The sequence below is a fragment of the Calliphora vicina genome, chromosome 2 (genome assembly GCF_958450345.1).
Source record: "Calliphora vicina chromosome 2, idCalVici1.1, whole genome shotgun sequence".
In the NCBI taxonomy this organism is placed as follows: domain Eukaryota; kingdom Metazoa; phylum Arthropoda; class Insecta; order Diptera; family Calliphoridae; genus Calliphora; species Calliphora vicina.
Window position 1 is genome coordinate 47,554,025 of NC_088781.1, and position 18,488 is coordinate 47,572,512.

General features: G+C 30.9%; 1 protein-coding gene across 1 annotated transcript; it reads right to left on the reverse strand.

Moving 5' to 3' along the window:
- Positions 1-375: 375 nt before the first annotated feature.
- On the reverse strand, positions 376-18,471 carry LOC135952372 (phospholipase A2 group XV-like). Its single transcript, XM_065502272.1, has 4 exons — positions 17,916-18,471; positions 6,498-6,866; positions 5,911-6,433; positions 376-960 (listed from the first exon to the last, which is right to left on the reverse strand). Exons 1-4 carry the CDS (start codon positions 18,049-18,051, stop codon positions 741-743), a joined length of 1,248 nt encoding a protein of 415 aa, XP_065358344.1. The 5' UTR covers positions 18,052-18,471; the 3' UTR covers positions 376-740.
- Between the last annotated feature and the right edge of the window lie 17 nt (positions 18,472-18,488).

The following is an 18,488-nucleotide window of genomic DNA, read 5'->3' on the forward strand; positions in this document are numbered from 1 at the left end:
AATTCCTAAACAAAATTATAGGGATGAGTCACTATAAATAGTAAAAGAAATGTAAACAATTGTAAATAGAAGAATTCACGTCTTAGGAACGTGAACAGTTTTAAGGCACGTGGATTTGTAAAAAGGATTTCTACAAAAGTGATTATTTTCTTTTTTTTGGGGGAGGTGGGGGAAATGTGTTTCATTTAAAGGTCAGCTAAATTGAAAATAGCTAAAGTTCCAATTCAAATTTGCTAATAAAGAACTTAAATTACATAAAATAAAAGTAGATATAAGAATAAAAGTAATTAAGAGCCCAAAAAAGAGAAATCAGTAGGATATGAGCTGAACAAACTATAAAAATTCACATAAAAATTCCTTTAAATAACCCACAAATTTAATATAAAGAAATTAAAATTTATTTTTATTTAAAAAGTACAGTTTATATTACATAAAATAAAAGTTATTAGTAGTCATATAAGTATAAGAATAAAATAAATTTAAAACCCAAAATAATTGAAAATTGACATCAAATCGTCATGTTACGAGTATTAAACCAAACAAAACTAAAAATTTAATACTAAGCCCCATTTTCTTAATGCATCGTTATTTTTTAACCTAAAATTATACCAACAGTTTCTTAAACTTTAAGTTAAGAAATAACTAGACGTAATGAAAATGTGGCTAAATTTACTTAAAAAAATATTGCAGATTTGTGTGTGAGTGCTGTAAAATTGTTCGATATTACTCTAAAAAAAAGTCTATAATTTCATAACATTCTTAATATAATTCAAAACATCTTGATTTAGCAGTATACCCATATGATCGACACCAGCTAAAGCCAATGTTGAAATATTCGAAGATTGATAACCGGCCCAGTGATGACAGGCTTTCAGAGAACGTCTATTTACGGTGCCATCACCAACGCCCATAATTACTTTTGGGGTATCATCGGAAACATCATCTTTTTTGTAGCGTAGTCTTTAAAAACCAGAGCAGCAAGGAATTAAATAAAAAAAAACAGCATTATTTATAAAGAAACAAATTAATTATAACTTAGTTATGTTTATCTTGAATGTGACAGTTCTTTGTGCTTGTACAACTTATAAATTTACAAAGTGTATAAAGCCTGTTAGCTTTTAAAGAGAAAATATGATTTTGCCAATTTATTATTTTTAATTTTATAAAATACTAATAGGGTTTTTATCCCAGGAATTTCCGGTACGAATTTCCCGGGAATTTTGTCAATTTTTCACTAACCGATTCCCGGGATTTTTATTTGGGAATCCCGGGAATTAAAACTGACGAAAATACATAGAAAACAAGTTAGAACTCTATTTTTTTCACCAAAAAACAGTGAAGTTTTTTTTACAGATTTTTGCTTATATATCGGGTTTTTCGTATGAAAAAGTGAATTCATTATTAGTAGAATTTATTTCTTATTGAGTCATTCTAATTTCTTTAAATTTCTTCTTCAAATCCATAACAAAATTGCTTCAAAAATGTATTAAATGATTAAAATGTTCTTCAATTCAGATCTATTACAAAAAGGATTAAGACAATTTTTTCGATTAATTTTGTAAATGATTTAATTTAACAAAAATTTAATCATTAAAAGTTTGAATAAATTCTGTTATTAATTAACTTAAAAATTAATTCAGTTTAAACAAAGGCTATGGAATGAATCTAAAAAATTAAATAGTATTAGGAAGGGATTTATGGAATGAAAGGCTGATATTCTTTAATTCGAAGCTGTGATATTTAATAATTATAACACTAAGTTTTTATATGAAAGGTCGGGAAATTAAAAACCCTAAATAATAACCATGTATGCTTCGCCGACCAATCGTAGTAAAATGAAAATGAACTGAAACATATACCTGTCAATAAGAAATCTGTATTCATTTTATCAAAATTAGTTTGTATATGAATATTAACTAAAACATAAACTTGGCTATAAGTCCGCAAATAGGAAAAAGAACGATTATCTGTGATCGCTTCTATTTTCAAACCTAAATCGATTATTTATATGATAATTAATTAACTGCAACATAAACCTGGCTATAAGTCCGTAAATAATGATCCAAATAGAAAAAGGAGAATAATGTGTGATCAAATCGAAACATAAATGTGGGTATAAGTCGGTAAATAGTGGTCAAAGTGGAACAAAATATAAAAACTTGATTTTTTATATTCGGCTGTGCCGAATCATATATACCCTTCACCAAATTATACTTCAAAATAAAAATTTTAAATATTTTTAGGTTAACAAAATTTTTTGTTTGCTAAAGTTTTTATCATTTTTTGTAAAAAATTTTTTTTCGTGTTTTTTAAAATTTTCTAGATTTAAAAAAAATTCGGATTAAAAAATATTTTTTACGATTTTAACCCATTGTAGGTCCAACTTACTATGTCTTATATACGTCGTTGCAAAGGACTTTGAAATATCTATCATTAGATAACCATATTGTCTATATTAATGACTTAGTAATCAAAACTGACTTAGGTCAAAAATCGAGGTTGTCCTGGTTTTTTCCTTATATCTCAGTCATTTGTATACCGATTTTCTCGATTTTAAATAGCAACCGAGCCGAAAGAATTGCTGTGATATTGATGTATGAATCGAGTATGTAAGTTATTTGGGGGATTCGGAAAGTTAATTTCAACAGACAGACAGACAGACAGACATGACTTAACCGACTCCTCTATCTATAAGGATCCAGAATATATATACTTTATAGGGTCGGAAAATTATATTGAGAAAATTACAAACGGAATGACAAACTTATATATATCCTTCTCACGAAGGTGAAGGGTATAATAAAAGTGGCTAGAAGTCGTGATAATATGTGATATAATAGAGATCAAAAAGTTCGTTATTATGACGTAGTATGACTTAAAAACGCGGGATTTTTTCAAATTATTATATCGGATACTCTATTCCAAAGTGAAGCGTATCCCAGTGAAAGCGTTCTTCTTCGATCGAAACATATAGTAATCGGACGGGGCATGGTCTGGACTATAACACGGGTGAGGCAAAACAACTCTTCCCAACATCTTCATTCCAAATACTTTTTTTAAACATGTGGCCCAGTGTTGTCATGATGGAATATTACAGTTTCATGTCTGGCATATTCTGGACGTTTTTCGGCCAATGCTCGCTCGAAACGAATCAGTTGTGTTGGGCACTGGTTCCTTGTGATAGTCTGCCCAGATTTCAGCTGCTCATAATAGATATAACCAATTTGGTCCCACCAAATACAGAGCATTGCATTAGCGCCATGGATATTTGGCTTTGGTGTACTAAACTATCCACAGTGGGGCAGAATCAAAATTTTTTGGAAATAAACGGCTGGTCCGATCGGAATAAAATTTGAAGTGGGCGTAGCCAAGGAGTATACCCATCCGATTTCAAAGAATTTTATATATATAAAAATCTTGTGCTATTTATCTCTTATAATTTCCGAGTTATAGGCATTTCAAAATTAAAGTTTTAAAATTTTGCCATACTTTGGACCGCTTTTTTAAAAGTATAGAGGCGGACCCTATGGGAAAAATTGTAAAAAATACCATTTTTAGGATTTTCGCAACAATTTTCAGTAATTGCGGGATTCCCTGTGACTAGTTTTTTTTACACATTGTTATTTAGAATGACAAGTTTAAAAAACGTTGAAAATTTCATTGAGTTTTGTTAATAAATAGCACACGCAAGCATGTTTTTTCAAGACGAGCGCTTTCCAAAAATATAAAAATCTTTGAAATCAGATAAGAAACAAAAAAAATGGCACGTTTTGAACCCCATAGCGCCCCTGTAGCAATTGTAATTTTAATATCTTAAACTCAAATACTCCTTGGCTACGCCCACGTCAAATTTTATTCCGATCGCACCAGCCGTTTAGAAATGCCAGATTTATTTCCAAAAAAAAAATCGATTCGCCCCACTGTGCTATCGTGCAGTGGTTTAGAAACGAACGAGGTTTAGAAATGAACGATTGGAGATTTTCAGAATAAAATTTTATGACTTAGTGATTTTTCGTGAAGAAAAATTTTAAATTCGAATTAGTGTAAAATTTTAGGGCACTAAGATATCGTAAACTTACATATATAGATCGAAAGGTTCTTTAATCTATCGATTGATAACTTTTGCCATTTTGCTTCACTTAAATATCGAAATTCCTAAATCGGGGAAAATATGTTCCAAACATTTAGTTTTTTTCATAAAAGAGTCCGCTCTGTCATTATTTAGTGTGAGTTTTACTTCTAGAGTATTTCAAAAATAATATTTATATTATAATTAGGTCTTAGCGTTTTTTGAAATTATTAGATGAAATTTTTTTTTCAAAATTGTCCAAGTTTGGAGGGGGCTGAAGATGCCAATATTCCCTTAAATCAGCCAAAATATGTTGTATCTTTTGAACTCGGTTTTTGTTTTTAATAACTTATATGTAATTTTGGAGGGCATTTATCTGAACATTACAGTGTAAACAATAGTTTTTTTTTTTTGCTTCAAAAATGTCGAACTTTGTACCAACAAAGCGTCATATGCGGGAACTTTGGAGGCACTACGTCATGAAGATTGTTGTCAAATGCAACAAGATATTGCAAAATCATTGAGACCTACGCAATTTCGAAACGATTGCGAGCTGCAGAATTCATACAAAAGCAGGGAAATTGGGTACCATACGAATACGAACGCTCTTTCTGGGATACGCTTCCCTTTGGAACAGAGTATATTATTATATTGGATTGATTCGTTATTGGCCTTAAAAGTTGAGTAGTTTTATTTTTGGATCGGAATCTATATGTTGCCAGAAAGATGGGAAAAGGTCATAGCTAACAATGGACAATATTTTGAATAAATTTATATTGTACAAATAATTCAAAATAAAATTGAAAAATTTTAAAAAATTTCCCATTTTTAATTCACCCAATACTTATGATAAAATTTTAGTAAAAACAAGTAAGAGAGCTATATTCAGCTGTGCCGAATCTTATATACCCTTCACCAAATTATACTTCAAAATACAAATTTTAAATATTTTTAGGTAAACAAAAATTATTTTTTTCCCAAAGTTGTTTTTTTAATTTTTTGGAAAAAAAAATTTTTGAATTCTTATTTTAAATTTTTTTTTTGTTGAAAAAAAATTCAGGTTAAAAAATATTTTTTCCGATTTTGACCCATTGTAGGTCCAACTTACTATGGTCTTATATACGTCGTTGCAAAGGTCTTTGAAATATCTATCATTAGATATACATATTGTCTATATTAATGACTTAGTAATCCAGAAATAGGTCAAAAATCGAGATTGTCTTTGTTTTTTCTCATTTCTCAGCTATTTGTGGACCGATTTTGCTGATTTTAAATAGAAAACTTCTCGAAGGCATGTCTGACAGAATTATTGAAGATTTGGATCCAGAAGATATCTGGGGTCTTCAGAAAATTGATTTCAACAGACAGACAGACAGACATGGCTTAATCGACTCCGCTATCTATAAGGATCCAGAATATATATATATATATACTTTATAGGGTCGGAAAATTATATTGTGAAAATTACAAACGGAATGACAAACTAATAGTATATACCCTTCTCACGAAGGGGAAGGGTATAATAATCTGTTAATAAATTGGGTCCAAATGTGTACACAATAATTTTATTATTATTAAAAACCAATTTTCAAAATTAATTAATAAGTGTTAATATGAAATTTTTCGAATTAAATTTCCTAAAAAACTTTTCTACATCTATCGATTGTTTTAAAATTTTAAAGACATTTGGATTCTAACATGGGTGTGTGTATATAAATGGGGAGATGAACTGGTAAATTAAAAAACCACATGAAAGATGAAAAGTTTAAATTTACTTTAAGTACACCTAAAGAACTATCACTCAAGATAAACAATATATATCAAAAAAAAACAGCACTTACCTCTCCACTGTATCCAATCCATCACCATACAAACAATGCAACTCAACACCTGGGGGACTAAAGTTCAAAGTGTATTGCAAGTTATCTTTACGCATCTCCCACGCGGTGGGATAACCAATATCATTGAAAAAATCTTGCATTTGTGACATGGTGTACACACGCGATGGGGTTTCCACCAAAACCTCAGAACTTTTCCAAAATAGAGGTGATGGCAAAAGCCAGGCTGAGGAGGGATTTGTAATTTGTTCAGCTTTTAAAATTTTACCACTTAGGAAAAACGAATCGAGATCATCACCCATGGCAAAAACTTTTAAAGCTTTTATACTACCCGCCCAAGCGCCGGCCAAACTTATTAGTCTTTCAACATATTTCTCTTTCCATTCGGCTTCTTGTTGTTGCAGAAATACCAATGTCATGGGACTGCCCATGCTGTGGGTTATAAAGGTGACGGGTGTTTGATGATTAGCCTCATAAGTGTCTTCGACTAGTTTCTTTAAATCAATAAAGTATTGTTTATGTTCATCTGTGAATGTGTCAAAGAAACTATTAGTTTAAGAACAAATTAAATATGTATATTCATGACTTACTTGGTGCCTTACGAAAATCATAAGGAGCGCCGTGAAGATTTCTTTTTCTTTCATAGCCCATGTCTACCAGCATATTGGCGATATCTTTGAAATAAGCACCAGCCTTATTGTGTGTAGGATCTATCCATTCTACTACCTCGGGATCACCCCATCCGGGTATGCGTATCTCAACACCGGGTGTGTTGTGTGTGGTACGTGTTACATTGTCATAATACAATTTAACATTATCGACCCAACAGTAGACGGCGGGTATGACTATCAGTTCCAGATTCAACCAGAGATTAAACCAATCCGATTTACTGGCACACCATATGGGCGATGAGGCTTTGTTCAGTTTTGCATCTACTTGACTCCCACCATCGCCGGGAACTTTAGGGAAATATTTTAATTGTTTATTTGCGTTTATTATTTATTTGTTTAAAGTTTTGCGAAATTCAATTGTTATGGATGTTGGTTAGTTAGTTTTGTATGGTTATGAGTATAATTTTAAACATGCTATATGATTTTTTGTTAATTTTTTTAGTTTTATTTTTTATACACTAATAGACAACACAAACATTTAAATATTACGGTGCACTTTTTTAAATTAAATTAAATTAAAAATAAACCGAATTTTTAATAATATACATAAATAAATTATTGCAAATTGAACTCAAAATATGTTAGCAAAAAATAACACTTAAAAGTCATTATCACATTGAAAAAATAGTCTAAAGACTTTAAAATAATTTACTCTGAATAAATGCATTTCATTCATTCTACCGTACATCACAAACAAATTGACCAATTTTTTTGGGTTGGGTAACGAATTGATGTAGAATTTGCTGACACATTAAAGTGGAAAGAATTTTTTATATTGTTCTTTTCGGAATTTCATATGCGTTCATAATTTGAAAAAGTATCAATATGGTTTAGATTTAAATTAACAGAAATTGAATAATTTATAGGTTGAATGAATTCTATTGCAAATTAATTCAACAATACATGAATTCTGTTCAAATAAAAGCCTTGGAATAAAGCTAGGTGTTCAGGGTTGAGCATACCTCGGGACAGTGAATACCGGACAATGATATTATAACACACGTTAGGATATTAGATAGTGTGAGCAATGTTACATCTGTTTGAGCCAACCTGACTTATTCCGGGAATAGGGTCAATCAGATTATTGCGCTATTATGGCAGGATAGTACAAAAGGGATGGTAGCGGATGAACTTATTAGCTTCTAGGAAGCCTACGCCTGTGCTTAGTCAAACAAGGAGTATCTGGCTCCACTAAGCTCTTCTTTGGCCTCACAAGCATTGAAAAAACTCTGAATAAAACGCTCTATGTGTCGGGGAGGGATCAATACATGTTCAGACAATATTTTTGGTTAGGTTAGGTTAGGAAGGGGTGTACACTATGTGCACTTCCACTCGGAGACCTTGAGGTCCATTGTGATTCCCTTCAAATGGTTTGAAAAAGAGGATAGCCTTAGAGTAATAGAAGAGACCAAAGTACCACCTGTTGAAAAGAGAAAGAAAGAAAGAAAGAAAGAAAAAAAAATCGATTTGGAATCGCTGTAGAACGTCCCTTAAATAGCCACCCTATTCCTTAACCTTCGCTTTACCAAAGGTTTTTTATGTACATGGTTTATCAATACCCACCCGGGTGACACTACACTTCTATAAATATATGCGACGAACGAAATTTTAAAAAATTGAAAAAATCTTATAAAAAGTTAAAAATGGTTCTATTAAATTCTCTAGAACTCTAGAATTTGTTCAGTGAGTACAAATTTCATTTAAATCGAAACAAAATTAAAACAAATATTAAACCAATAAAATCGATGTGGTCAACCGGGTGGGTATTGGTAAAGCGAAGGTTAATGAAACCTAGTATGTTGCTTAATTTGCAGCCAGCAACATTACCAAGTTCGTCCAGAAATCTATTTCCTAGCCATCTAAGTCTGTGGCCCTGTAACCTAGGGCAGTTGCACATAATGTGCTCTACTGTCTCTAGCTCCTCTGCATCCCCACACACTCTACAGAAGTCCTGTGTGCCATTATCCCATTTACCCTTAAAGGCTCCTATTGAGCAATAGCCGGTTATCACTCCTACTATAATCCTGAGATTATACCTATCCAACTCTATCAGTGTTCCAGTTGCGTTTGCATTCAGTTTTGGCCATAAGGCCCTGGACACTTTGCAATCTGACCTACTGCCCCAGGATTGATTTGTATAGTCGCGGAATTTTTCGTAAATTAATCTATAGTAGTAACAAATGGGTGGTTTAACATCCCGTTCCCTAGTATCATCATCCAGATCAGAACCATGTCTAGCCAATTCATCTGCTATCTCATTTCCCTGTATATCACAGTGCCCTGGTATCCAACACAATCTTACTGAGTAGTGTACCAATAGCTCCTCTAGAGCTATCCTACAGTCCCCCACTAGGTTGGAGTGTATTAGATGTAGGGTTGCCAGCTGGGCTGGACTTGGCTGGATTGTCCAGCTTTTTTGATGCCTGTCCAGTTTCAAGCTAAAATTGAATTTGTCCAGCTATATAGAAATTTTCGACAATAATAACCATAAATTAAAATTTAAATCCTCTAATTAGTACACAGTAATAACATTACGTTTCATATGGAATTTCTGATTATGATGTCAATGAAGAAGAAGAATGTAAACATGAAGGATTATCAGAAGCATATTAATATTTTATGCAAAACATAATGCAGGAATTCACAGCTCTTGAGAATGACTCTTGTACAGTTTTAGAGTTGCACGATATAATGACCGTACTTATGAATAGTCTTAAATGTAGAATACATAACACATTTTTTGGCACCAAAGTTAACACCATTTTGAAAAAAATTTCGCCTAATGATCATAAAACTTTTAAGACGGAATTATAAGACTTTTTAAAAACAGCGGTTAGCTTTTTAGAAAATAAGCGACCAAGTGGGGATTCCAAGCCTAGGTGAGGACATACAAATACCGTTTTGAAAGATTTTGAAACACCCTCAAAATTTTTTCAAATTTATAACTTACAAATGTATCAAAAAATGTACGTCATTTTAAGTTTTCTTTCTAACCCCGTTAAAAAATTATAATCGGTCAAAAACTGACAGAGTTACTGGTCGTTAAGTTGACGAACATCACTAAAAACGGGTTTTTAGAATAACTTCTGAAATTTGTTTACACAATTTTTATGTACTCAACAAGAGCTATACCTACGCTATATCCACGTTTTTTAAGTTTTTTTTTTACTGTAGCACCGTGTACAATGAATATAAATATATTTTAAAAAAATATTTACACAAAACCAAAGTTTACATTTCTTCGGTCATATTTTTAATGTCCAGTTTTTTTGGATTTGTCCAGCTTTTTAAAATCCAATGTCCAGCTTTTTGCGAATCTGAATCTGGCATCCCTAATTAGATGACACTCCAGAGCCTTTAGCGCCACCTGACTGTCTACGTATATTGTCACTGCAGTCCCTCTATTGACGTGTGCCTTTATCAACTCTGTGGCTTTCCAGATCGCGAAGATTTCTGCCTGGAAGACGCTACACTCGTTAGAGAGTCACTATTTTACAAACCTCTGATGCCCTATCCTCCACAGGGAGTTAAACGGACAGAAGAAGAAGAAAAATAAAGCTTAGGAATTAGTTTATTTTGAAAATTTATATTCAATTCTTCTTTCAAGTGAAAGTGTTATATTCGACTGTGGCGAATATTATTGGGTTTATGACTTAAAAATGTGAAATTTACAATAGATGGCGTATCTTTTGATCGCGGTTTTTGTTTTTAATTACTTATATGTCATTTTGAAGGGTACATATCTGTTATTTATTCTCACTTAGTTATTGAACATTATAGTGTAAACAAAAAAGTTTTTTTTGCTTCAAAAATGTAGAATTTTGTCCCTACAAAGCGTCATATGCGGGAAGTTTTGCTTTACATCTTTAATTTGAAAAACAGTGCAGCTGTAGTACACCGATTGCTCACCAAAACTTATGGTGAATGTGTTCCATCGGTTTCAACGTGCGACAGATGGTTTGTTCGGTTTAGAAGTGGTAATTTTTACAAAGATCACCCAGACCAGCCAAAAAAGATCAAGAATTGGTGTCATTTCTCTATGAAGATTGTTATCAAATTGAAGAAGAGCTTGCAAAATCATTGGGATCTAGACAATTAGCAATTTCAAAAAGATTCATCCAAAAGCAGGGAAATTGGGTACCATTGGATTTGAAACTGAGGGACCTTGAAAGACGATTTTGTATGTCTGAAATACTGCTTGAAAGCTCTAAAAGAAAATCATTTTTGCATCGATTCATTTCTTGCAATGAAAAATGGATCCATTACAATAACCCGTAGAGCATAGACTAACATAGACCCGAATCAGCTGTTTTTAGCAACATGGCGGAGGCAAACAAAAAAAATTTACGAAAAATTAACAAAAGAAAATGAATAATAAACCACGGTAGATTTAAAAGAGAGACAATCATATAAATTTATCTTTCTATATCTCGTCTCACACACTCATCGATTTTTTACTACATTTTATTTTTTCTCTCTCTCTAAGATCTGCCTTAATGGCGGAATTGAAAAAATTTAAAAAAAAATGTAAACAAAACCATACGGTTCGAAATTACTGGTTTGACAGCTGTCAATGGTCTCTTATCTGTAATAATCTGTGCCGTAGAGTAAGAAATGGTACGTGAAGCCCGGCCAACCAGCCGAATCGAAAACAAAACCAAATATATATGATGCTAAGGTAATAATCTATATTTGGTGGGAGCAAAAGGATCCTATCAATTAAGAGCTGCTGAAATCTGGCCAGACCATCACATAGAACCTGTACCGAACGCATCTAATTCGTTTGAAGCGAGAATTTGCCGAAAAATGCACAGAATATGCGGCCAGACATGAAACCGTAAAATTCCATCATGACAAAGCTCGGCTACATGTTGCAATACCAGTTAAAAACTATTTAGAAATAAGTGGTTGGAAAGTTTTGCCTCACCCGCCTTATAGTCCAGACCTTGCCCCGTACGACCACTATTTGTTTCAATTGATTCAGAACGCTCTCTCTGGGATATGCTTTACCTTAGAACATAGTATCCGAAATTGGCTTTATTCATTCTTGGCCTCAAAAGATGAGCAGTTCTTTTGGCTCGGAATCCATATGAATACTTTGATTAAATTTATATTGGACAAATGTTTCAAAATAAAAGCTAAAAATTTTAAAAATCTCATATTTTTAAATCACACATAATAAGTAATTTGGGGGCTTTGGAAAGTTATTTGTACATACAGATATCGACGCCACTATCTACATTTATGGAATAAAAATTAAAAATATGGGGGATTTCATGTCAAGTGAACCAACTTTTGAAATCGATGTCTTCCGATCGGGATGAAATTTGCACCAAGGTTAGCTCTATTGGATAGTAACTCAGACACAATTTTTCAACAACATCGGTCGAGAACTCTCTGAGTTATAGGGGGTAAAATTTTGACAATTTGGTCAAACAGGGGTTTTTTCTTATCCATGTAACTTATTACCTATTGTTCTTAGCAAAATGTGTCCCAAATAGTATAGATAGCTATTTCTTCGATCTTTCGAAAAAAAATATTTAAAAAAAAAAATAAAAAATTTTTAATATTTTTTTTCCGAAATCAAAAACTTTTTTGACTTTTTTTTAAAATACGCTATTTTTTTTTATTTTTTTTTTTTTCTTAAAATAAAGTTTAGATATTTTCCTTGAACACCTACTTGGTCGCTTAGTGGGATGCGAGTGGGATATCTATCAAAATAAATATTTTGTAACTCAAAACATAAAATTTTTGACTTTTTTTGCAAAATCAAAAACTTTGTTGACTTTTTTTTTTCAAAATGGACCCTTTTTTAATCTTTTTTTTTAGGTCAAACAAAAGCTTAGATATTATCCTTGAAGACCCTTTTGGTCGCTTAGTGGGATGCGAGTGGGATATCTATCAAAATAAATATTTTGTAACGCAAGACATACAATTTTTTAATTTTTTTTTGCAAAATCGAAATTTTTTTCCAATATGGGACTTTTTTTTAAAAATTTTTTTTGCTCAAAAGAAAGCTTAGGTCTTTTCCTTTAAGACCTATTTTGTCACTTAGGAAGATGTGAGTAGGATATCTTTTAAAATAAAAATGTTGTAACTCAAGACATTCAATTATTGACTTTTTTTTTGCAAATTCGAATTTTTTTTCAAAATGGGCCCTTTTTTAAAAATTTTTTTTTAGTCAAAAGAAAGCTTAGGTCCATTCCTTTAAGATATTTTAGGTCCCTTAGTGGGATACGAGTGGGATATCTATCAAAATAAATATTTTGTAACTCAAGATATACAATTTTTGATTTTTTGGCAAAATCAAAAACTTTTTTGACTTTTTTTTAAAATGGGCCCTTTTTGTAATTTTTTTTTTTGCTATAAAGAAAGCTTAGGCCTATTCCTTTAAGATGGTTTTGATCGCTTAGTGGGATGCGAGTGGGATATATATCAAAATAAATGTTTTGTAACTCAAGACATACAATTTTTGTGTTAAAACATTTATTTTGATAGATATCCCACTCGCATCCCACTAAGGGACTAAAAATATCTTAAAGGAATGGACCTAGGCTTTCTTTTGAGCAAAAAAAAAAAATTAAAAAAGGGCCCATATTGGAAAAAAATTTTGATTTTGCAAAAAAAAATTAAAAAATTGTATGTCTTGCGTTACAAAATATTTATTTTGATAGATATCCCACTCGCATCCCACTAAGGGACTAAAAATATCTTAAAGGAATGGACCTAAGCTTTCTTTTGATAACAAAAAAAATTTTAAAAAAAGGGCCCATTTGGAAAAAAAATCGTATTTGCAAAAAAAAAAGTCAAAAATTGTAAGTCTTGAGTTAAAAAATATTTATTTTGATAGATATCCCACTCGCATCCCACTAAGCGACCAAAAGGGTCTTCAAGGATAATATCTAAGCTTTTGTTTGACCTAAAAAAAAAGATTAAAAAAGGGTCCATTTTGAAAAAAAAAAGTCAACAAAGTTTTTGATTTTGCAAAAAAAGTCAAAAATTTTATGTTTTGAGTTACAAAATATTTATTTTGATAGATATCCCACTCGCATCCCACTAAGCGACCAAGTAGGTGTTCAAGGAAAATATCTAAACTTTATTTTAAGAAAAAAAAAAAAAAAAAAAAAAAGGACGCATTTTAAAAAAAAGTCAAAAAAGTTTTTGATTTCGGAAAAAAAATATTAAAAATTTTTTATTTTTTTTTTTAAATATTTTTTTTCGAAAGATCGAAGAAATAGCTATCTATACTATTTGGAACACATTTTGCTAAGAACAATAGGTAATAAGTTACATGAATAAGAAAAAACCCCTGTTTGACCAAATTGTCAAAATTTTACCCCCTATAACTCAGAGAGTTCTCGACCGATGTTGTTGAAAAATTGTGTCTGAGTTACTATCCAATAGAGCTAACCTTGGTGCAAATTTCATCCCGATCGGAAGACATCGATTTCAAAAGTTGGTTCACTTGACATGAAATCCCCCATATATTAAACCAAAGTTACAATTTTTAATTTGTGCAACTATTACCCTGACTTCTGACCTTGTCGTAATTCAAAAATTCTAATATTATTGATTGATTTTCATTTTTAATGATATAAATATTATTAACATTACTGTATCAATATTGATAGACAATGGGTATTTTAGCGGTAAGTTTATTATTACACAAAATACACATAAACTATTTAGTAAAGAAATGACGATAAGGGTATTTTATATTCAATTACATTTATAAATACACATTAATGACCATGTAGGAAGCAAATAAACATTTCAATAAACTCTTTCAACAGATAAGTAACTAAATTTATTTACAAGCATTAAGATTGTATGAAAAATAGTAGAATTATTATTTTTATTTACCATTGAAATTGAATTTGCATGTGTATTGTTCGTTTATTATAATAAAATTAAATAATTTACTTAGTTCTTGATATTTGTTTTCTATATAAAACGGTTTTTCCCTCAATTTACTTCATAAAAGTTTTAATCATGGTCGTAATACGATAGATATTATATTCATTGAAAATAAGCTGTAAATTTATTTAAAGTTTATTAATATTTATTTGCATATTTTCTTATAAATTGAAGGTTTTAAGCATTGAATAAATACATAGAAGGAAGGGAGTGAGAAATATCAAGAAAAAAAATTAATCAAAATTTCTCTCTTTTCACACATATGAGTTTTGCAATAACAACATACACACATGACAATACATTCTCGCGAATGACAATATTTGTATTTAATTTAAATATTGAATTATTGTGAAATATTAAAGAATAAAATTTGAATATAGGTTATGGTCATGATACAATAATTGTAGAAGGTAGAATCACTAGGGATATATATTTAGCCCTATAACGTCAAACTTTGATTTTGATTTGTTTTCATATTTTCTTTTGTTTGACGTTACAAGAAATGTATAATTGAGAATTTATTTTCTACTGAGTGTACCTTATATTGTTGTATCATGGATTATAGTCATATTATATTGGTATAGTCATATTATCTATTTTATTTTTTATGAACAAATACGTGAAACACTATTTAAAATGATATTTACAATTTAAAAATAGTACTTAAGTTAAATATAAACTTTAATATTTTGAAATCCTTTAGCATGTTTATCATTGAATTCGTATATACCAAGAAAGACAATACAATGGAAACCTTTTAAAACTATATTCCGTAATTTCAGTTTTCAAAAACATGACCTTTTAATTCTTAATTAAATTTTCAGAATCAAATTAAATATATTCTCTTAACAATTATATTAAGACATTCAGCACGAATCTATTCGTTGTCCTAATTCCTTAGTACTCCAAACGTAATGATTTCATTCCATTAACAAATGTCATATTAAAAATAATTAATTGGATGTAAAGAGCCAAAAAATTATACTTGTATTAAAATAATTAAAACTTAAACCGTTCAATATAAAAATTCTCAAAAATACGTAAATTTATTCAAATATTGTACAAATTCATTAAAATAACATTAAATTAACATTAAAATATTGGCATATTACTCGGTATTTATAAATTTATCCACTTTTTTCGGAAATCCTCTCATTAAAGATTTTATAGTTTATATAAAATCGGACAAAATTCGTGGTACAAAATTGACATTATTGTTTTAATACCACTCCATAGTGGCATGATGCCATATCGGGCCAGAAATATGAAGGTACTCTGAGCTGTTTTAAGAAAGGTAAATGCCGTTTTTGTAGACACTCCGTAATATATATTTATGTGTTTCTCGTGCCTGATGTCACAAATAATTAGCTTCTTTTGCCACAACTGCAAATTGCTTGCCACACAAGAAACTTCATGGGGAATTTTGTTTGTTTTTTGTCCGGTATTGTTCTTGAACATGAACATCGTTCTTTTGCTTCTAAGTTCTTTACCACATTGCGATCCGGAACTTTCTGAATATTATACGACTTCAACCCAGTATTATCTTTAGGTCTGCGCACAAAAGAATCAGAGCATTTAACTTTACGAGCTGCTTTTCTGATAGAAGAGTTCGGTCTCTTCGAAAAAGTTGTTCGGCTTCGTTTGCCTTACCAATATCTGTTAGACCTGTTTTTATTCCTGATCCAGGTTTTCTTTCAATGTTAAAGTCTTCCTTATATTTATTGAAAAACTAATGGACTAATCGTTTAATGCAGTCGTCCGCAGACTTTTGTAAATTTTACAAATTGAAAGTCTGCTTTTACACACAGCAAGTTTACTTGAAGAAAGTCTCTTCGATTCCCTTTTAAACTTGCTCGACCGTTTACATACAGCAAGTCTGTGTTCAATTTTGTATGTCAAAACCTAATAGACGCCATAATGAAAATGAGAAAACAAAAGAGAATTGAAGAGACTTGGCAGTACAAGCAAGTGTGTACCCCTCTTCTTTCTTCTTGCCTCTCTCTCCTATAAACTCTAGACTTGCGCAAGAAAACTTGCCCTGTGTAAAAGCAGACAAATTGTGAACTTTTTTATTAGGTGTATGACTTAAAAATGCGGGAATTACAATAGATGGGGTATCTTTTCAATGCGATTTTTGTACTTAATAGTAAATTAACAACAAAGTTTTTTTTGCTTGAAATATGTCGAATTTTGTACCAACAAAGCGTCATATGCGGAAAGTTTTGCTTTACTTCCTTAAATTTAAAAAAATTGTCACTGAAGCAAAACGATTGCTCACCAAAGCTTAGGGTGAATGTGTTCCATATGTTTCAAGGTACAAGAGATGGTTTGTGCGGTTCAGAAGTGGTGATTTGGACAAGGAAGACAAAGATCGCCTAGGCCAGCCAAAAAAGTTTGAAGACCAATTATTGGAGGCTTTACTCAATGAAGATTGTTGTCAAACTCAACAGGAGCTTACAAAATCATTGGGAGCTACTCAAGCAGCAATTTATAAACGCCTGCGAGCAGTAGGATTCATCCAAAAGCAGGGAAATTGGGTACCATATGAAAGAAGTGGTCCAGACTACTATTTGTTTCGACCGATGCAGAGCGCTCACTCTAGGAGACGATTCACTTCAGAACAGAGAATACGAAATTGGCTAGATTCGTTCTTGGCCTCAAATGATGAGCAATTCTATTGCAAGAAAGATGTAAAAAGGTCATAGCTAACAATCGCCAATACTTTGAATAAATTTATATTGTACAAATGTTTCAAAAGAAAAGATAAAAATTCGATACGTTTAAGTAGTTTTTTATATTATAATAAATCAATAAAATTGCGTTTTTGTTTTATATACAATATTTCAGGACTAAAGTCTAAGTATAAATGCATAAGTCATCTCTATAAGACCTCCGATAATCTTAATGTACTCCCTATTGTGTTGGTGGTTATACAAATCATGAAAATGTATAAAATGTTCTACATACATACATAAATATGAATCATTACTCCAAATGATAACAAAGCATACAAAAAAAAAACCATAAAATTGGATAGCCATAATCAGGGACAGGCCCTTTAGCAATACAACTATAACTAAATTAAAACAAATGTATGAAGACAAACATAAAATGAACAAAACATAAGCCACAGATAAATTTATAAACATTTAATGAAATATAGACGATGAATCAGTGAAAATTTAATACCCATTAAGAGCAGGCAGGCCTTTAAACCAAAACAAAGATAACAAAATTAAAAATATATATTAAAAGTCTAGCAATACATAAGCAAAAGTTAATACATTTTATGAAATTTAATAACATTTAATGAGAAATGCTGATTCTATGATAATTGATACACTTTAACACTTAATACCACACCAGTTTAATTATTTATAACAAAGAAACATTTTAAACAATAATAAATAGAAAACTTACCAAATATCACCGGTGACAGGCGTTTTTCTTCCTTTGGCTTAACAGCAGCAGACTTTTTGCGTGAGAAAGGCCAGAAGCCTTGGCTAGCATGAAATATGGTTAAAAGGATAAAAAATGTCAATAGAATTTGTCGCATTCTTTTGTCTCACACCCAAGTGAACTGACAAAGTTACGAGATCAATAATTTGCTTTTGTTAGATAATATAAATGCTCTAAAATGGAAGTATGTCTGCAATTTTCCTTTTTTCTTTCTAACAAAATATCCTGAGATTCCCGCCGTTTTTAGGAGTCTAATTTTTTTTTCTAACACTAAAAAAATGTTCACTTTTTTTTTGTCTACCAAACAAAGAAATTTTGTTATTGTTTGTTATTTTTGCACTGATTTTTTTAATTTTATTATAATTGTATAGTTGTTGTTGCACTTTAATTGTTTATTTGCGTTGCTCGAATACGATTAAAAACAACTTTATTATTATCAATAATACGACATTGATGGTTGTTGTTCTTTTTTTTATTATATTAGGAAGTCAAGAAAAAACAATAATATCGAACCAGCTAAAAAGAATAACAAAA